The 22,556-nt window shown below is 39.8% G+C and overlaps 1 protein-coding gene across 2 annotated transcripts in view; it reads left to right on the forward strand.

Moving 5' to 3' along the window:
* The window catches only part of LOC126457369 (uncharacterized), a 335,229-nt gene that overhangs the window by 301,361 nt on the left and 11,312 nt on the right, over positions 1–22,556 (forward strand). For both annotated transcript variants that reach the window (XM_050093612.1, XM_050093613.1), the window contains exons 18-19: positions 504–690; positions 8,651–8,855. In XM_050093612.1, coding sequence (XP_049949569.1) covers positions 504–690; positions 8,651–8,855 — 392 coding nt within the window. The remainder of the gene's footprint in view (positions 1–503; positions 691–8,650; positions 8,856–22,556) is intronic.

A 22,556-nucleotide genomic window follows, 5' to 3' on the forward strand; every position in this document is an offset into this window, starting at 1 on the left:
CAAGGACTAGCTTCCATGGTTTCAGTGGGAAATGTTCCAACATCCGGCATACAGTCTAGACTTAGCCCCCAAGTGATTACAATTATTCCCCACATTCGAAGATATTTGTTTGAGTGAACAATGCTATGGAAGTGATGATGAACTTAAAAGAAGCCATTAGTCAGTGGTTCAGAAAGTTGGTGGCAACTGTGTATGCAGAAGGCACAGAAAACCTGGTAAGACACATGCCTAAATTTGTATGGTAATTATGTAGAAAAGTAGCTTCGGTATCAGACTGTATGTAAAATACAGTTTTTTAAAATTACATCAAATAAACATTTTTGTAGAAGAAGGTGTTCTTTACTTTCGGAATGACTCTTGTAATATTTTTTTAAAAAATTATGTAGTTGCAATATGGTTGAATCACTTGTTTGTGCAATTTTGCATTTGTCTTTGTTGTTCTCTTTTATTGTTCCATTATTATATTTATTATAACCTTAAATTTTTTCTCTTTTGTTTTTCAGTTTCCCCTTTATGCTTATGGTGGCCACCACCGGATTACTATCAAAGGTGTACCAAAAGATGGAACAGGTCATATGTGGCTTTGCATAGGTGCATTAGATTATGGGAAACCTTGTATGGAAGCTTATTTTATCATCAGTAATTCTGGAACACTGGATGCATTTGCAATTGTGAATGCCACAACAAAAGGCAACTTTCTTATTCTCCTCTCATTTTGCTCAAAATTATGGTGCTTTACACATTTTGCTTTAACTATTACAATGATTTTGTATTGCTTTTAACCCCCCCCCCCCCCCACACACACACAAATTGCTCACTCACTCATTCACTTTCTACTCCTCCACCACCTCTGTCCTTTCCCTCCCATTTCCTTTTCTGTTTATTAGAGTTCCTCTTTATATTTCCTTTCCTTTTCTTTCTACCCATTCTACTCACTCCTCTTTTCCTCACTTTCCTCTTAATCTCGTCACCCTCTAGACTATTGTTCCCTTACTCTCACTTCCCAACTCCCATTACTAGAGCACTGCCGGTGTAAAGTGAACATAAGTATCACTCACTTCCCATCACTTGATATCCATACAGTACAGTCTCATTCGCTTCCATGTAGGTGAGCGTGCTCTAATTGTGTCTCAACAGCCGGATTGCCCCTTCCATTTGGCGAAGGAAAAATGGCAGTTAGCTACATCGCAATGCAGCACAAGACATAGTGGGAAGCCATTGAGCCTGAGCTCACTGCAAGTCCATGACCGGTGCACAACTGTAAGGCTATGTAAGCCATGCAGATAACTGTCATCAGGCAAGGTAATGTCAGTTTTCTTTGGCAACTTCCGCCAAGCTGTGTGAATTTGATACTCCCCCCCCCCCCCCCCCCCCACTCTCTCTCTCTCTCTCTCTCTCTCTCTCTCTCTCTCTCTCTCTCTCTCTCTCTCTCTCTCTCTCTCTCTGTGTCTCTCTCTCTCTTTCCCCCCTCTCTCTCCCCCCCTCTCTCTCCCCCCCCCTCTCTCTCCCCCCTCTCTCTGTCCCGCCCACCTCTCTCTCTGTCTGTCTGTGTGTGTGTGTGTGTGTGTGTGTGTGTGTGTGTGTTCACGTTCACTCACTGTGCGCCAAGTGAGTCCCCTCAGAATGGGTATGTGGAAGCAATGCTGTGCTGACTGCCATGCACCTCAACAGGCATCCTGTCTGCAATCCATCTGCTTATGATGACAGATTATGAGAACTATGGTCTACTACATTATTAAGAACTGTGGTCTACCACATTATTAAGAAAAGTAAGAAGAGATTACTGCATGAAGTGTGAGTCATATTAATTGTTACATGGCACCTACAAAAAACTGGAAGCTATCTAGGAAATTCTGTGATAAAGGAGATGAAACCCAGTGAATGTCATACTAAACACCATAGCTGTTACTATTTTATCCAACAAGATAAATCAGATGATTTCAGAACTCCATTGCAGACATAGCTTGTAATAGTTCATGACGACGAATTACGTAAAAGGTAGACAGAATATCAGTTATGAGAGTGATAGTGTCTACCGTCGTGCATACCACATATTGGAGTCAGTTTTCTTTATGGTGTGTTATACAGATCGTAAGGTGGATTTAACTTGGTGCTTTGTGGTGATATAACTGTGCTTCCAATCGGAAAACTTCCATCCTTCCCTCCAGTTATTAAATAAGTTATGTCTTGATTTTACGTTTCCAGAAACATAAGATGCTGCATATTGCTTCTCAGACAGGAAACAGTCCACCACAAGTTGACAGAACAACACTGGAGTAATGAGTTCATTTGGAAAGTCACTGGAAAAATGATCACATATAATTTTACATGGATCTTAAAAGCTCAGAATATTTCCTGACACAAGTTCAAATGATGTTTCACATTAGGTAACTTAAACCAACTGGAAACATCATTCTAAGATTTTACTACACAGTCAACACCAGAAGAGAAAAAGAGTGAAATATCTCTGATGGTACATCAGTATGTGAAACCTCTATTCTATATAGTTCTTTGTCATTCATAATTAGTTGTACTACAGAGTTAGTGTCATATATTTAGATGGTTCCAATCAGGAAAATCATGTGCTACATGGTAAACTTTAAAGTATTAGTTATCGCAAGTTCATGTGTTAAATTACAGTTTGTAACGAGATCAGCAGCGTTACTACTGCAAAAAGATCAGAAGCCTTGTAAGAAACTAATAGAAAAGAGAGTATTAATATATATAGAATATGTTACAAAAAGATTCACATCTTTTATATAAGATTACCTGTTGCAATGTGTTAAACCATTACGGTGAGACTTATCCTTTGACTAGAAGTTTTCTATGAGCTGTTTTGCCATGTGCCTGACTTCCTTTAAGTCAAATACTGAAGTGATATCTGTTGTTGTTGTTGTTGTTGTTGTTGTTGTTGTGGTCTTCAGTCCTGAGACTGGTTTGATGCAGCTCTTCATGCTACTCTATCCTGTGCAAGCTGCTTCATCTCCCAGTATGTACTGCATCCTACATCCTTCTGAATCTGCTTAGTGTATTCATCTCTTGGTCTCCCTCTATGATTTTTACCCTCCACGCTGCACCTCCAATACTAAATTGGTGATCCCTTGATGCCTCAAAATATGTCCTACCAACCAATCCCTTCTTCTAGTCAAGTTGTGCGACAAACTTCTCTTCTCCCCAATTCTATTCAATACCCCCTCATTAGTTATGTGATCTACCCATCTAATCTTCAGCATTCTTCTGTAGCACCACATTTCGAAAGCTTCTATTCTCTTCTTGTCCAAACTATTTATTGTCCATGTTTCACTTCCATACAGGGCTACATTCCATACAAATACTTTGACACGACTTCCTGACACTTAAATCTATACTCCATGTTAACAAATTTCTCTTCTTCAGAAACGCTTTCCTTGCCATTGCCAGTCTACTTGTACTTCGACCATGATCAGTTATTTTGCTCCCCAAATAGCAAAACTCCTTTACTGCTCTAAGTGTCTCATTTCCTAATCTAATTCCCTCAGCATCACCTGATTTAATTCGACTCCATTCCATTACCTAGTTTTGCTTTTGTTGATCTTCATCTCATACCTACCTTTCAAGACACTGTCCATTCCGTTCAACTGATCTTCCAAGTCCTTTGCTGTCTGTGACAGAATTACAATGTCATCAGCGAACCTCAAAGTTTTTATTTCTTCTCCATGGATGTTAATTCCTACTCCGAATTTGTCTCTTGTTTCCTTTACTGCTTGCTCAATATAGAAATTGAATAACATCGGGGAGAGGCTACAATCCTGTCTCACTCCCTTCCCAACAACTGCTCCCCTTTCATGCCCCTCGACTCTTGTAACTGCCCTCTGGTTTCTGTACAAATTGTAAATAGCCTTACACTGCCTGTATTTTCCCCCTGCCACCTTCAGAATTTGAAAGAGAGTATTCCAGTCAACATTGTCAAAAGCTTTCTGTAAGTCTACAAATGCTAGAAACGTAGGTTTGCCTTTCATAATCTAGCTTCTAAGATAAGTTGTAGGGTCAGTATTGCCTCATGTGTTCCAATATTTCTACGAAATCCAAACTGATCTTCCCCGAGATCAGCTTCTACCAGTTTTTCCATTCGTCTGTAAAGAATTCATGTTAGTATTTTGCAGCTGTGACTTATTAAACTGAAAGTTCGGTAATTTTCACATCTGTCAACACCTGCTTTCTTTGGGATTGGAATTATTATATTCTTCTTGAAGTCTGAGGGAATTTCACCTGTCTCATACATCTTGCTCACCAGATGGTAGAGTTTTGTCAGGACTAGCCTCCGAAGGCTGTCAGTAGTTCTAATGGAATGTTGTCTACTCCCGGGGCCTTGTTTCAACTCAGGTCTTTCAGTGCTCTGTCAAACTCTTCACACAGTATCACATCTCCCATTTCATCTTCATCTACATCCTCTTACATTTCCACAATATTGTCCTCAAGAATATCGCCCCTGTATAGACCCTCTATGTACTCCTGCCACCTTTCTGCTTTCACTTTTTTGCTTTTGACTGGGTTTCCATCTGAGCTCTTGATATTCATGCAAGTGGTTCTCTTTCCTCCAAAGGTGTCTTTAATTTTCCTGTAGGCTGTATCTATCTTACCCTAGTGATATATGCCTCTACATCCTTACATTTGTCCTCTAGCCATCGCTGCTTAGCCATTTTGCACTTCGTATTGATCTCATTTTTGAGATGTTTGTATTCCTTTTTGCCTGCTTCATTTACTGCATTTTTATATTTTCTCCTTCCATCAATTAAATTCAATATTTCTTCAGTCACCCAAGGATTTCTACTAGCTCTCGTCTTTTTACCTACTTGATCCTCTGCTGCCTTCACTACTTCATCCCTCAAAGCTACCCGTTCTTCTTCTACTGTATTTCTTCGCCCCATTCTTGTCAGTTGTTCCCGTATGCTCTCCCTGAAACTCTGTACGGCCTCTGGTTCTTTCAGTTTATCCAAGTCCCATCTCCTTAAATTCCCACCTTTTTGCAGTTTCTTCAGTTTTAATCTACAGTTCATAACCAATAGATTGTGGTCAGAGTCCACATCTGCCCCTGGAAATGTCTTACAATTTAAAACCTGGTTCCTAAATCTCTGTCTTACCATTATATAATCTATCTGAAACCTTTTAGTATCTCCAGGCTTCTTCCATGTATACAACCTTCTTTCATGATTCTTGAACCAAGTGTTAGCTATGATTAAATTACGCTCTGTGCAAAATTCTACCAGGCAGCTTCCTCTTTCATTTTGTCCTCCCAATCCATATTCACCTACTACTTTTCCTTCTCTTCCTTTTCCCACTATCGAATTCCAATCACCAATGACTATTAAATTTTCGTCTCCCTTCACTACCTGAATAATTTCTTTTATCTCATCTTACATTTCATCAGTTTCTTCATCATCTGCAGAGCTAGTTGGCATATAAACTTGTACTACTGTAGTAGGCGTGGGCTTCTTGTCTATCTTGGCCACAACAATGTGTTCACTATGCTGTTTGTAGTAGCTTACCTGCACTCCTATTCTTTTATTCATTATTAAACCTACTCCTGCATTACCCCTATTTGATTTTGTATTTATAACCCTATATTCTCCTGACCAAAAGTCTTGTTCCTCCTGCCACTAATTCCCACTATATCTTACTTTGACTATCCAGTTCCATTTTTAAATTTTCTAATCTACCTGCCTGATTAAGGGATTTGACATTCCACACTCCGATCCGTAGAATGCCAGTTTTCTTTCTCCTGATAACGATGTCCTCTTGAGTAGCCCCGCCCGGAGATCTGAATGGGGGACTATTTTACCTTCGGAATATTTTACCCAAGAGGATGCCATCATCATTTAACCATATAGTAAAGCTGCATGCCGTGGGGAAAAATTACAGCTGCAGTTTCCCCTTGCTTTCAGCCGTTCGTAGTACCAGCACAGAAAGGCCATTTTGGTTAGTGTTACAAGACCAGTTCAGTCAATCATCCAGACTGTTGCCCCTGCAACTACTGGAAAGGCTGCTGCCCCTCTTCAGGAACCACACATTTGTCTAGCCCTTCAACCAATACCCCTCCGTTGTGGTTGCACCTACGGTACGGTTATCTGTATCGCTGAGGCACGCAAGGCTTCCGACCAATGGCAAGGTCTGTGGTTCATTGTGATATCTAAAATACCAAAACTCCTTCCCGTGCTACTAGTATAACTTGGTGGTGTGATGGAGACGTGGTGAAGTGTGAATGATAATAACACCCATAGACAGATTCAGACAGCACTTTCAGGTTCAACTGGTGTATTTGAGTTTGAGATACATCTGAGGATGTATTAATAACTGATAATGTGAAATAAATCCAGAAAATCATTACAGTGCTGTCTGAAGAGTTAATTCAGTCAGTCAACATAAAATTATAATTACATGTTCCTCAGAACCATAATGATGGATGGGAAGGTTTGAACAGATACTACTTTGTCTTCCTTAACCCATCTCAATTTTCTACCAGAACTTTACTACTTCTTCATATTTTCAGCTTGCTTTCGTTTCCATCTCTATCCTCCTCTTCCTTTTGAGTGCAGCTATTTTTTTCTTTTTCTTTTTGTCACTTGCCTGCAGCCCGTTACTACTATAAGATATGACTCTGTTTTATAGTCCAGTGTTACCTCTGATGTTATTTCAGAAGCTAGTCTCTCTCATGACCTACTTTATTACTGATAGTATCATTCTACCAGCACATGTTCAGTGCTCCTCCTTTTCACCCTAAACTAGAGGGCACAGTGTTATGGTATTAAGCTCACATTTTGAAAAAGGCGATTACCATCTGGCCATCCAGATTAGCTCTTTAACAGTTTTCCTAAACTACTTTGAATTTCAGAATGGTTCCTCTGAAAATATCACAGCCCACACTCTGGGGTGCCTTTTTTCACCTCATTCAGTGTTCTGACTGATTTGGTGTGCCCCACCATGAATTTCTCTACTGTGCCAACCTCTTCCTTTCATGGTAACCTTTGCACCCAATATCCTCCATTATTTATTGCATAAATTTCCATCTTCCCCTACAGTTTTTATCGTTTACAGCTCCCTCAAGTACCATCGAAGTGATGGGCCATATGACATTTTTAGAATGGCATGTCTCACTTCCAAGCTTCCATGACGATGAAAAATGTTCATGATGTTTAGTAGTGAGTGACTGTCGGGACATCCCACTATTATTAGAATATGTGCAGATGGCAGAATGGCTTAAACCCAGACAATAAATGAGCATCTCCACCAGCTATGTGGGGCTGCTTGTTCCTTGGCATCATGCTTTGAAAATGCTTAGAAGAGGAGGAGTAACGGTCATGGCTACAATGGACACCATCACAAATGGCTGTCAGATTGGATTGTGGACAACTTACTTCTTGTCTTGCTTTTGTACAAGCTACGTATGTATAAGATGATCTGTCAAACCGCTTAGTGTATGAGATTGTGTTGTTGTGAAAGGAAGTTTAAATACAGAAAGTTTAAAGTTTAGTTGTTTGTCATTCGTGTAGCTTGGAGGACAATTAATGCTCTCTTTCAGCACCCATCCACGCACAAGGAGATGAAGTTCTATGATGATTTCTGGAATACAATTGGGTGGAACTGACTAGCAGGCCCAATGTGGCAGGAACCAAGAAAAATGACCAAAACAAATCTTATTAAATAAAGCTGCTGATATAAAATATCAGTGGGTTACAGATCACACACAGGAAAAATCAACAAAGTTCCATTCCAGAAGTAATTTCCAAATGCCTCAACAAGTGTCCCATCATCCTGTCCTTCCATCTTGTCAGTTTCTGGACGTCTTCCTCTTCTCACAAATTCTGCAGAGAACTATGTAATTTCTTAACATATCCAGCCACCTAATTGTCAACATCCTTCTGTAGCACATCTTGGATGCTGTGATTCTGGTCTTTTCTGGCTTTACCACAGTACACAATTCACTTCAATACAGTGCAGTGCTCCAAATATAAATTCTTAGAAATTGCTTCCTCAACTCAAGTCCAGTGTTTGATGCTTGTAGTCTCCAGGCATGTCTTTGTTGCCTGTGCTAATCTGCTTCTATCATTGATACCATTTTACCTTGAATTTAAATTCCTCTCCTGAATCCCTCTTTATTATTTCCGCCATTGCTTCTTCAATGCATAGTAGGGGTGAAGACTAAATCCCTGTCTTATACCCTTTCTAACATGAGCATTTATTGTTGGTCTTCCATTCCAATTTTTCCCTTTTGGCTTATTTTCCTGAGAATTTCAAACATCTTGCACCAGTTTACCTTGTGAGACTTTTTTTCTGTGTTGACCAATACTATGAACTTAATCTCACTTTGTTGGCTCAACATAATTCAATTTACATCACACATTCTCTTTCTTTCCCCTGTCTGTGCCTTTCCCCTGGCGAAAAAAATGACTTAAATGACAAAACATAAATTTTGTCTCTGTTTTAGAAAGTTTTGTGTTTGTAGGTCCTTCACAAATTAATTTTTCTAGACAGCTGCTCATGTGATGCTTATTTTTTTCACACATTCATATGCTGAATTAAATTTACTTATGGAGTATCCCCTTTTTAGGAAATACTACTATCACGCAGAACATATGTTCACTATGAATGTTATAATACTTTCTAATATTTTCAGGACTGGAATTTCTGAAAAAGTCAGCTATAACTGTTGAGCCTAGCAAGTTTATAATCCCTGCTGGTAGTTCCAGTACAGTTAAAATTACTTATCATGCACAACAAGACCTCCTGAAGTACTTCATAAGTGCAGCCAAGGATGTCTTGGAAATCGGGGTTTTGAGCATTCTAACAGGTGATGAGCCTACCAGACAAAGACTGAGGAGGTAATACTTATTGAAATAATTTTTCATCATATACTGAAAAAAGTTATTAATACCATACTATCGTTGTTTCATTTAAATGAAAGTAGATTTAAAATATTGTAGTAGTTTTTGCAAATTTATTGTCACTAAACTCATTGAGAGTCACTAATTGATCCATGACTCCAATGACTGAACTCCAGGGTTGTGGATTAAATTAGCTGACGAAATGGAGCAACCAGCCTTTTACGTAGACTTATTTATGCTGAGGTAATGCCAGGTTCTTGCCAATTTTTTGTTTTTGTATTACTGTTCTGTCTTAATCAATACTACCTTTTTCCCCATGGGTTCGCCTGTTTATGTGTATGTCACATAAAATGCACACATATTTTGGTCCATCACACACCTGTCATGCATGGCAGCCTATATACAGGGGCTTCAACACAATCTGTTTATCCATAAATATTAGAGCTAGAGTGTTATTAATGTTGTCAGTTTCACAGTATATACCGGGCTGTGAGTATTAGGCGCATGCATTACAATCAACTTGTCAGGTGGACCACACCACATGGAGCCAGTGCACTCTGTCATCTTCAGTGAGAACAAATCATGGATACCATAGTTTTCCACACGTTCCATCTGTCAACTTGATTTTAACACATGCGCGAAATACTCGCACCTATTTAATCTTTATCATTACTCATTTGCTTTCCATTGTGGGTTTGGTGTCCATTGGTGTCTCAACTGGGTTACAATCATTCATGTACAAACATTCCAGTACTTTCCACAAGTACATAGATTGCCTCACAATCTTCATCATAGTTACTTAGAGCAATATCATCTACATACAATGGAAGATATGCTGTGCTGTATCCTCCCAAATTACCTACATACAAATATCTGAGAACATTTTACTGTCCGATTGCAACACTTTTGACAAACATATCAAATGTTACATTATGTGAACGAGGAGCTCGTTTCAATCCTTAGAAGGACTTTTTAATTTGAAGATTGCATTCTTTTGACCCATGACATCTTGAGGTATCTTCATGTAGACATCTTCATATTCCTCCCCAAGAAGGAAGGCAATTTTGTCATCTTTCGTGTGCATAAAGAGATCAATCATCTTCAATGATGATGGACACAGTGTTCTCAATGTAGCCAAAAAGACAAATGGAGTGTGTGTTTCATCACGATCATAACCCTTCCTCTAAGCACAGCCTTTGACTACAAGCCTTGCCTTATATCTGTCAATGTTTCTATCTGGATTTTGTTTCATTTTAAACATCCAGTTGCTATCAATTGGTTTCTTCTCTTGAGAGTACCAGTCAACTCCCATGTCTCATTAAGTTCCAGTGACTTTATTTCTTCGCTGATTGCTTCCCTCTATTAATTTTCATCGTGTCTCCCTTCTATATCTTCATAGCATTCAGGAACATCATCAATAGATGATTTAGCATGCAAGACCACTATTGCCTAATCATCAAAGGCATGTTTCATTCCCTGTTGTTTCATTGAAGTGTTTGTACCTTTACAGGCGTCTTGATTAGTGCTCTAGAGTCTTCTGTCATATTTTCTTCTTTTTTGTTTTCATCTGTCTTTTATTCTGTGCTGTTTTTGTTTTCTCTTGAAAGCTGCTGTTCACTAGTTGTCCTGTCGAAAGTGAATTTCGTTTCATCAAATATTGCACCCTTTGCTGAAATCACTTCCTTCAGTCCTGGACACCAAAATCTGTATCCATTTAGACAATATGCATTTAAGAGAATGAGAATCAAACTTTCTAACTAACAGTTCCGTTTTTAAAAAGGCTTACAATCAAAATCTTTAACTTCTCCAAGTTAGGTTTTCTCCCATACCATAGTGCTGCTGGTATTTTTCCTTCCAAGGCTGTAGTTGGCCTCCTACTTGTAATATAAACTGTGACCACACTACTTCTGTCCATAAACTATTGTCAAGTTTTGATTTGAGAAGCATACTGTGTGTGTTATCCAAAATAATCTTGTTTAGATGTTCAGTATATTGCATTGTCAACCCAAATCGAATACCAAAGTCTTCACAGAAAGTCTTCAGCTCATTCAGTATATACTCTCACCCATTGTCACAATCAAGGTGACTTATTTTCCAATTGAAATGAGCTGTAGACATTGGTTAAGAAATTTTAAAAAGTTTCGCAACTTCTGACTTTGCATCTAGAACATACACACAAGCAAAATGGGTAAGGTCATTAACAAATGTTAAAACATATCTTTTATTATCATATTAGCTTGGAATAATTTCCAATTTCCAGTTGGATCAGTATGAATAAGTTCTGGTGGTCTGGTTGTTTTTACTCTTCGTGATTTGTGGAGGTTGTAATGAAGCAGAGTTGCCCACTGCTATTCTGTTTTGGTTTTACACTCCTTCAGTAACTTAGTTAAGCAATGAACTTTTATTTTTTTCATTTTCATTACTCAGATTCCGACTACAGATTCTGTGGCCTACAGCCTCATAGTACAGAATTCAGAAATGGTTTAAATAAAATTTTCGTAGTAAAATCTATTATTTCAGTACATTCTAATATCTATTCTGAAAGTAATGAGCTAATCAGTTGTATTGGAAATGCATACTATTAACAGTTATGGACAATGACGTGTATTGTGCAATACATATTAAGTAAAATTCGAGTGAGCTAGTAGATCAAATTGAGCTGTAAGACTGCATCCAAAAGGGAGCCTAAATTTTACTGATTCCAGCAAAGTGTTTAAATTAACCTAAAGTGTATAAATTAAATAGATATTAAGACTTAAAATCTGTAGCCTGTATGACTTTCAGTGCCAATTGTGACCAAACTACCAAATAATTCAGAGATCTGTTTCGATACTTTTGCTACCTTTATTTTTCTACGTAAAATAACTCCAGTCTCAACTTTGTAAGTGCATTAATTAAGAATTAAGTAAATTTGAATATGTAAAAATTATTGTTCAAAAGGGCTGCCGTGGTTATAAGTCGGGAATTCCCACGGCGGATGCATAAGTTAGTTCCGTGGATTTAAATTGATACAGCTCACTCATAGTTAACTTCAAAACCAGTTAGAAAGGATCATTTTAACCCTGAGAAATTATAAACTATAATATATTAACAGAAATAATCAAATATTCAAGCGCTCGTCTATATAAGGTCCGAGCTGGTGCAGTAGTCAGTTAGTTCTCGGTCAGATTCTCTTGGAGAAAAAGTGCGGCAAGTTGGTTAATTTCTCGGTAATTGCAATTGTGAACTTTGTTAAAGACTGGAAGTTTTCGACCTACCTATTGTGACGATTAAGTGTAAGAGCCCTGGTCACATGAATATTGTGTGTGCGAGTGATAACAAATAAATCGCACTGTGGTTGGCATAAATGTTCAACAATGAATACGATCTTCACTTTTGATTTTGGAAAACTTCACCTAGGATCCTGGCTTCTTAATTTCAGTGTGATTTAGGTGAGATGGACACAGCTACTGGGAAGACAATATTGAATAAACAAAGCAAGGTAGGTCGAGAACACTGCGCACTATCTACTGGGTGAGGAAATGTTTCAATACCGGTACATCCCGTTGTGACGTGAACTGTAAGTGGCACTAATAAATAAGGACATGTAACGGCACATTACAAGTGGTGCCCCGGGTGAGGACATGTCCCGGCACATTACCATAATGAAAGGACACAGCACGGCACGTTACAAGGTGTGACATCTGGTTCCCTTTGATACATGTATGGCATAAATAGTAGTCTGATGAAGTGTCAGATTTAAAGTTCATTCCATCTCTTTGCATCTGCAACTTACCAATATTATTGTACATTAGATGAGCCAACTTTTTGTGCCATAATTCAATCATCTCTGTTGATGAAGCTACTTGACATTGAAGTCCCTTATGTATAAAATTATCGCATGCATGTTGGACTCACTCCTTTGTGTGACAGTAAGAGTCACAAAGTTGTTTTGAATAATACCTTTACAGATTTATTGAAATTATTGCAACCAGTTACCTTTCATTTTGTTTTTAAATTTTTACTATCCCATTACCAGTTTCGAACGGCTTAGTGGTTCATCATCAGATCGTACATATTTATTGATTGTATGCAGCTGTGTGGGAATCTTGTGGCTGTGGTAAGATATATAAATGAAACTTGTAAGTACTGAGTGTGATGAGAATTATTCACATAATGAGATCGATTTTGTCTCATTGCTTACAGTTATTAGTATCCATTGATTAGCTGTTGGTGTACGCAGTGTCCAGCAAAACATAATGAATGTTTCCCAATGACATTAATTTCACTGAACTTCACACACTTAGTTATGTTTTCCAGAATACTGTGTACACGACCAACCAATGGATACTAATAATTGTAAGTAATTCAACAAAATCAGTGTCATACTGGGAATAATACTTCCCACACTCAGTGCTTACAAGATTTGTTTATACATCTTACCACAACTACAAGACTTCCACATTGCTGCAGACAATTATAAATATTTTCTATCTGATGATGAATCACTAAGCAATTCGAAACTGGTAATGGGATAGTAAAAATTTAAGAACAAACCAAAAGGCAACTGATTGCAGTAATTTCAAGAAACCTTTACTTATCACAGTTACAGTGATCCTCATCCATAATGGATAAACGTTATAATACCTTCACAGTTCTCAAAAACTACTTGCAAACCTTTTGATTCTAGTTTACGTACTGACAGCAGGTTATAGCTGAGGTCTGTACCTGACAAAAATCTATAACCAAAATTGGAATTTTCTTGCCCTTCACACAACTCATAACTTCAATTTCACCAACACTTGTAGCATATAGCAATATTCCAGATGTCGCAATATTGATTTTAATTGGCTGTGGCAATGTTTCACATTTTTCATTTGTGTGTTACTATTTATTAAATGCTCTGTAGCTCTGGAATCCAAATACCATTTAATTTCAGTTTATGTTGACGAATTTTCATAGCCGGTTGCAGGGATATGGTACTTATTCTCTTTTCCATCCTGATCATCGGAGCTGCCCTGCAGAGTTTTGTTTTGTTTTGGTTTGGTTTCTGTGCTTAATGTTTCTTTGGTTTTCAACAATTTGACATTCTATGCACTATCAACCCATAGCTAGAACACCAAAAAATAAAACTATTAATACCTGTGCTATCAGAGTTAATACTGTTACCAGACTTCAGTTTCTGTCCTGACAATGAGGAAAAAAAGTCGATGACTTAAAGTGGTCTTTCTTGAAAACCTCTTCTTTGTCTTTTCATCCAAAAGTTAATTCTTTACACAATATAGAGTTAACTTACCTGGTGACAGTGTTTCTAATGCTGTGACAGGATTATCATAATCCGGCAGCATTGTTAACAACAGATGGCAAACAGCCTTGGTTTCTTCTAATCTTGCTCCAGATAGTCCTAATTCTTGAATTAATTTGTCGAATTCAGAAAATGATCAGTAAACATGTTATTTGTTGAATCAAATTTCATCATTAGCAAAGTGTTCCAAATTAACAACTGATTTGCCATTCCTTTTTGCTCGAAAACATTGCACAGTGACAACCACAGATAAAACGTGGTAGCTTCATCTTTGGCATGCTCCAGAAAACTATCCACAATTCCCTGTTGATTTATGACTTACATTTGTTGTCACTCCTCTTCCAAGTTGCTAACTGCGCATCTTGCTTTGTATGTACTTCTGCCGTATCATTCTCTTCATACACAACCACTTCATACCATTTCATTTGAATAAATTCCAGCAGACCCATCTCATTTAACAGTACCTCAAATCAAAATTTCCAGTTACTAAAATTGGTTCCATCAAACAGTGGAATTTTATACTTCTCTGCATCGCCAACCATAATCAGTAGTGAGGTCAGTCCTTTTTGTTATACAACCAAATTACATGTCCTGTAAATCAGTACAGCTCTAGGCCCATAACCTAATTGATTAAAAAAGCTATTTGAAGTTCTCGGGCACACGAAATATCAGTTCACTTGTATTAATGATTTATTTGGTGAACTACAGACAACTTGGGTGTAGTGAAGCAGGGGACACAACAGGTCGGCTTTGACCAATGATGTCTCACATTACTCAAAGATAATAATGTCTTCACTTCCAGCCATAGATAATAAAACAGTTCTGTGCTCTGGATAAGCGCTATCATTGTACATTAAAATAATTGGTTGTGATTTTAAGAGATTGCTACATATTGTTCAAAATATTCTTCGTGTGCATTTATTTAAACAATTGGTTGTTTGTAATTCATTCGGTACTTAATTTCATTCCTAGTGATACTGAGGTAATTTGGACTATTAGTTTCTTATTTAAGGACAATTTTTACTATCTTATTTTCGTTTGTATGTATGGATTTATCTGTTCCGATGAACCTGGATGATTTGAGAGAGGCTATGGGCATAGACATGTTGGCCACAATTTGTTTTTTACAAATGTATGGTGTCATTGCCAAGTATGTTCGATGTCGTGAGTGTGGCAAACATAAGTGCCTCACAAGTGTATCTCGTCGCCGTACTCACGACTTATTCGTATAGTGCTGCAGAAAAGATCGGTTGTGGCGATCCATTAGACGAGGGACGTGGTTCGAAAAATCTAAGCTCGCCTTGAGAGACATTAGGAAAATCACGTACTGTTGGTGTTTGAGATATCCTGTGTGGCTGTGTATCCATGAATGTCATGTGAATGAGCTAACAGTTGTGGGTTGTGAAGTTTGTGGGGAATACATGAAATATAGGGGGCCGTTGGGGGGGGGGGGGGGGGGGGGGAGAGGGTGTGTGTGTGTGTGTGTGTGTGTGTGTGTGTGTGTGTGTGTGTGTGTGTGTGTGTTATGGTCAAAATTGACGAGTCGCATTTTGGCAAAAGGAAGTACAACAGGGTGGAACCCCCGGTGGGATTATGGGTTGGGGGGGGGGGCTGTACTTTCAGGTCAAGATTGTGACGATGTAGTGTTTTAAAGTAGTACCCAATCAAAGGAAGGAAGTTTTGGTCAGCTTAATTGAAGGTCACATTGCAGAGTGTTCCATTGTAATTTCAGATGGGTTGTCTTCATATAGGGATTTAGGGGAAAAGGGTTATCAGCATCTCGTAGTTAATCACAATATTGAGTTCAGATCATTATCTACAAGGGCTTGGACAAATATTCTTTTACTGAATTTGACATATTTAATTGTTGTATTACACCATTATGTATGTTTTCGTGTACTCCAGTACGTAATAGAAATTTTGCAGCGGTCGTTCTTTTTTCGTTTGTCAGCACTAGTCCTGGTACGACTTTTTCGAATCTGTACTAGTAATATTAAAGGCAAAACGCCCGACACAACTAAAATTTGTATCCTGTCCTTCAGTTGACCTTTACACTGACACTAGCTATTTGAAAAGAACGACATATGTAACATTAAGGAGATTTACCTATATATGCCAACTGGAGAGCAGGATACAAATGTTGTGTATAGCTACATAGTTCAAATAAAGAATGAGATCTATTGTCACTCCTGTGGAAATCATTTTTTTTTTTTTTTTTTTTTTTTTAATTTTTTTTTCTTTATATATATATATATATATATATATATATATATATATATATATATATATATTTTTTTTTTTTTTTTTTTTTTTTTTTCTGGGGGGAGGGGGAGGGGGTGACGAACTTTACCCCATAGTGAAGTACGAGATACAAATTGTATATGTGTCGTCTAACTGCCTCTTCGCGTAGTTTGACTGAGGTACAGGTTGCAAATGCAACTTATGTCCATTTCCACGTTTTCATAAGCGGTGTGTGTGTGTGTGTGTGTGTGTGTGTGTGTGTGTGTGTGTGTGTCTCTCTCTCTCTCTCTCTCTCTCTCTCTATATATATATATATATATATATATATATATATAAACAAAGATGAGGTGACTTACCGAACAAAAGCGCTGGCAGGTCGATAGACACACAAACAAACACAAACATACACACAAAATTCAAGCTTTCGCAACAAACTGTTGCCTCATCAGGAAAGAGGGAAGGAGAGGGGAAGACGAAAGGAAGTGGGTTTTAAGGGAGAGGGTAAGGAGTCATTCCAATCCCGGGAGCGGAAAGACTTACCTTAGGGGGAAAAAAGGACAGGTATACACTCGCACACACGCACATATCCATCCACACATACAGACACAAGCAGACATATTTAAAGACAAAGAGTTTGGGCAGAGATGTCAGTCGAGGCGGAAGTGCAGAGGCAAAGATGATGTTGAATGACAGGTGAGGTGTGAGTGGCGGCAACTTGAAATTAGCGGAGATTGAGGCCTGGTGGGTAACGGGAAGAGAGGATATATTGAAGAGCAAGTTCCCATTTCCGGAGTTCGGATAGGTTGGTGTTGGTGGGAAGTATCCAGATAACCCAGACGGTGTAACATTGTGCCAAGATGTGCTGGCCGTGCACCAAGGCATGTTTAGCCACAGGGTGATCCTCATTACCAACAAACACTGTCTGCCTGTGTCCATTCATGCGAATGGACAGTTTCTTGCTGGTCATTCCCACATAGAATGCATCACAGTGTAGGCAGGTCAGTTGGTAAATCACGTGGGTGCTTTCACATGTGGCTCTGCCTTTGATCATGTACGCCTTCCGAGTTACAGGACTGGAGTAGGTGGTGGTGGGAGGGTGCATGGGACAGGTTTTACCGGGGGCGGTTACAAGGATAGGAGCCAGAGGGTAGGGAAGGTGGTTTGGGGATTTCATAGGGATGAACTAAGAGGTTATGAAGGTTAGGTGGACGGCGGAAAGACACTCTTGGTGGAGTGGGGAGGATTTCATGAAGGATGGATCTCATTTCAGGGCAGGATTTGAGGAAGTCATATCCCTGCTGGAGAGCCACATTCAGAGTCTGGTCCAGTCCCGGAAAGTATCCTGTCACAAGTGGGGCACTTTTGTGGTTCTTATGTGGGGGATTCTGGGTTTGAGGGGATGAGGAAGTGGCTCTGGTTATTTGCTTCTGTACCAGGTCGGAAGGGTAGTTGCGGGATGCGAAAGCTGTTGTCAGGTTGTTGGTGTAATGGTTCAGGGATTCCGGACTGGAGCAGATTCATTTGCCACGAAGACCTAGGCTGTAAGGAAGGGACCGTTTGATGTGGAATGGGTGGCAGCTGTCATAATGGAGGTACTGTTGCTTGTTGGTGGGTTTGATGTGGACGGACGTGTGAAGCTGGCCATTGGACTGGTGGAGGTTAACGTCAGGGAAAGTGGCATGGGATTTGGAGTAGGACCAGGTGAATCTGATGGAACCAAAGGAGATGAGGTTGGAGAGGAAATTCTGGAGTTCTTCTTCACTGTGAGTCCAGATCATGAAGATGTCATCAATAAATCTGTACCAAACTTTGGGTTGGCAGGCCTGGGTAACCAAGAAGGCTTCCTCTAAGCGACCCATGAATAGGTTGGCGTACGATGGGGCCATCCTGGTACCCATGGCTGTTCCCTTTAATTGTTGGTATGTCTGGCCTTCAAAAGTGAAGAAGTTGTGGGTCAGGATGAAGCTGGCTAAGGTGATGAGGAAAGAGGTTTTATGTAGGGTTGCAGGTGATCGGCGTGAAAGGAAATGCTCCATCGCAGCGAGGCCCTGGACGTGCGGAATCTTTGTGTATAAGGAAGTGGCATCAATGGTTACAAGGATGGTTTCCGGGGGTAACACATTGAGTAAGGATTCCAGGCGTTCGAGAAAGTGGTTGGTGTCTTTGATGAAGGATGGGAGACTGCATGTAATGGGTTGAAGGTGTTGATCTACATAGGCAGAGATACGTTCTGTGGGGGCTTGGTAACCAGCTACAATGGGGCGGCCGGGATGATTGGGTTTGTGGATTTTAGGAAGAAGGTAGAAGGTAGGGGTGCGGGGTGTCGGTGGGGTCAGGAGGTTGATGGAGTCGGGTGAAAGGTTTTGCAGGGGGCCTAAGGTTCTGAGGATTCCTTGAAGCTCCGCCTGGACATCGGGAATGGGGTTAGCTTGGAAAACTTTGTATGTGGTGTTGTCTGAAAGCTGACGCAGTCCCTCAGCCACATACTCCCGACGATCAAGTACCACGGTCGTGGAACCCTTGTCCGCCGGAAGAATGACGATGGATCGGTCAGCCTTCAGATCACGGATAGCCTGGGCTTCAGCAGTTGTGATGTTGGGAGTAGGATTAAGGTTTTTTAAGAAGGATTGAGATGCAAGGCTGGAAGTCAGAAATTCCTGGAAGGTTTGGAGAGGGTGATTTTGAGGAAGAGGAGGTGGGTCCCGCTGCGATGGAGGACGGAACTGTTCCAGTCAGGATTCAATTTCGATGGTGTCTTGGGGAGTTGGATCATTAGGAGTAGGATTAGGATCATTTTTCTTCATGGCAAAGTGATATTTCCAGCAGAGAATACGAGTGTAGGACAGTAAATCTTTGACGAGGGCTGTTTGGTTGAATGTGGGAGTGGGGCTGAAGGTGAGGCCTTTGGATAGGACAGAGGTTTCGGATTGGGAGAGAGGTTTGGAGGAAAGGTTAACTACTGAATTAGGGTGTTGTGGTTCCAGATTGTGTTGATTGGAATTTTGAGGTTTTGGAGGGAGTGGAGCTGGAAGTGGGAGATTGAGTAGATGGGAGAGACTGGGTTTGTGTGCAATGAGAGGAGGTTGGGGTTTGCTGGAAAGGTTGTGAAGGGTGAGTGAGTTGCCTTTCCGGAGGTGGGAAACCAGGAGATTGGATAGTTTTTTGAGGTGGAGGGTGGCATGGTGTTCTAATTTATGGTTGGCCTGTAGGAGGATGCTCTGAACAGCCGGTGTGGATGTGGGAGAGGAAAGATTAAGGACTTTTATTAAGGATAGGAGTTGACGGGAGTGTTCATTGGCTGAGTTGATGTGTAGGTGAAGGATTAGGTGGGTGAGGGCAATGGATTGTTCAGTTTGGAACTGGTATAGGGACTGATGGAAAGAAGGGTTGCAGCCAGAGATGGGAACTTTAAGTGTGAGGCCTTTGGGGGTAATGCCAAATGTCAGACAAGCCTGAGAAAATAAAATATGGGAGCGTAATCTGACTAGGGCAAAGGCATGTTTGCGGAGGGAATGTAAATAAAACTTAATGGGGTCATTGTGGGGGGGGGGGGAAAGGACAGGTATACACTCGCGCGCAAACACACACATATCCATCCGCACATACACAGACACAAGCAGACATTTCTGTGTATGTGCGGATGGATATGTGTGTGTGTGCGAGTGTATACCTGTCCTTTTTTCCCCTAAGGTAAGTCTTTCCGCTCCCGGGATTGGAATGACTCCTCACCTTCTCCCTTAAATCCCACATCCCTTCGTCTTTCCCTCTCCTTCCCTCTTTCCTGATGAGGCAATAGTTTGTTGCCAAAGCTTGAATTTTGTGTGTATATCCCCTGCTTCAGTTGACCTTTATTTTTCAACTGAACAACAGGATATTAATGCTAACGAAAACGAAGAAATTGACATATGCTAAACTTGTATCCCATACTGCAGTTAACCAATACAGTTCCAATGAAGTTCAAGATACAACCCATATATATGTGACGTGAGGTATTCTATGCTACCAATATTTCCATCCATTTTTCCCCCCTTCATTTTCCACCGAAATAAAATGATACAAACGTACGATAGGCTTAATGTGAAAATACTACTTGCCTCTTTCATCTGTGTAATAAATGCTCTCCGGCCAATTCTGACGTCATTGGTCAAAGCTGACAGGTTGTATACCCTGCTTCACTAGACTCGATAACTTTTATTGTGTCGTCAATCAGCATAGGAAACTTAACATTTGGCAACCATATAACAACAACAGAATAAAAGATAATAGCACAGAGTTGCCATCAAAACAGAAAAAGGAATATACTGTCATATAAATAAATGAATGAAGAAAAAGAAGAAACTAAAAGAAGAATTGTCATAATTCTGTTGAGAGATTTGGAGTGCAACCGTCAACAGTTTAAGAAATTTTCACTCTGTTTGGGAACGAGTTAGCAGCATATTTTTTACAACAGTATCATGAAATATTGGTTATTCACTCTCTTGCCATATATTCTACTTTGGGACTGCTTCTCTGTGCGTAAGCCAGACAAAACTCAATTTGAGTCAGAACACTTATATCATGAAAACTATAGAGATAGAAGACAGACATTAATTTTGGAAAATGGAATGAAGCCTGCACGAATGTGGCTCACTGGGCAGGACCAACCTGCTAAGAGATCATCTAGTGAAATGTGGTTATAATCAAAAGGTTTGTTGGCTGTTGCAACCTTTACAACTTACCCATGGGCACCACTACCAGAGCCAACATCAGTTTTATCTTAATCACTTGCAGTTCGACCAGGACCTTCACGGTTAGGATTTAGGCATGCATGTAGACTTCTGTGAATGAATCTTAATAAGTTGCGGGCAATGACACTGTCTTTGCAGCACATACTCTATATTCGGATGGATCTCTGTTCCACAGCAGTTAAGCCATTAATTGCCAAAAGATGCCTGATATATGCACGGAAGCCAGTGAATCAAAATACATGTGACAGATTATTACTGAAAGCCACCAGTTTGTTATCTGTTAGATGTTGCAAACTGCCAGACAATCCTTACACTGTTGTGCTCAGTATTGACTATGGAGGTCATCATTTGCAGCTGTTCTCTCTTTAAATGACATGGGGAACTTGGTGTATCATGTTTATTAGCCACAGGTTATAAGTCTTCAGATAATCCAACACAATGTAAACAGTCCTTTTCAGGGCCAGATAAGAAAATCGATCTTTGAGAAAGAATATGCTGTCTTGTTCCATTCAAGATAATAGGTGATTATATAAAAAGATGGTACCTGGTTTATGTTTAAATACTGTTACATTATCCACTACATTTTATTTTTTCCCAGTGAGCAGTTGTAAAGCATGGTAATAGTTGGCAAAAACTCAGTAACACAATATATTTTCCTTGACATTGGTGGTTTGGAACTTGTGATCATTTTATGAGTTCATTCTGCTATTCACCATATAGAGGAGGCACTAAGTTACAGAAAGGCACAACTAAAAAGACTGCTATACATTTGAATTTTCAGCCAAAATGCTTTCTTCTAAAGTAGAAAACACACACGTGTTGTCCCCCCCCCCCCCTCCCTAATGGACACACACACACACACACACACACACACACACACACACACACACACACACACACACACAAGATAAGGTGGTGCTGTCAGAGTTGTTATATTTTTGTTACTGCATCCTGGATGATCCATCATTCAGTATGTAATTAAGAATCACACTAAGGATTTTTGCTTGCTATCTGCTACCAGCTCATCTCATTGTGTTATCTAGAATTGTGCAGGGGAGCTCTTTGTTTTTGATACATGAGGGTTGGAACTTAAATAGTGGCAACTATTTATCCACAACCGATACAAAAGAGTTACAAGTTTGTATCTGTTACTGTCCTTCGAAGTAATCACCAGCGTTGTGTAGAACCCGTTGCCAGCGATATGGAAGGTGTAGTGCACCATTAGCAGAGCCTGTTCTGTTGACGGTGCGAATGGAGCAGTCTACTGCCTGTCGAATCTCTGGAACAGTTCTGAAGCGAATGCTACGAAATGGTTCCTTCATCTTTGGAATCAAATCAAAGTCGCAAGGACTTAAGTCCGGGGAGTATGGGGGATGGTACAGTACGTCCCAGTCCCATCAACTGAACAGAGAAGCCACAGCTTGCGCTGTATGTGCCCGCGCATTG

This window comes from Schistocerca serialis, chromosome 2 (genome assembly GCF_023864345.2).
Source record: "Schistocerca serialis cubense isolate TAMUIC-IGC-003099 chromosome 2, iqSchSeri2.2, whole genome shotgun sequence".
NCBI classification, from domain to species: domain Eukaryota; kingdom Metazoa; phylum Arthropoda; class Insecta; order Orthoptera; family Acrididae; genus Schistocerca; species Schistocerca serialis.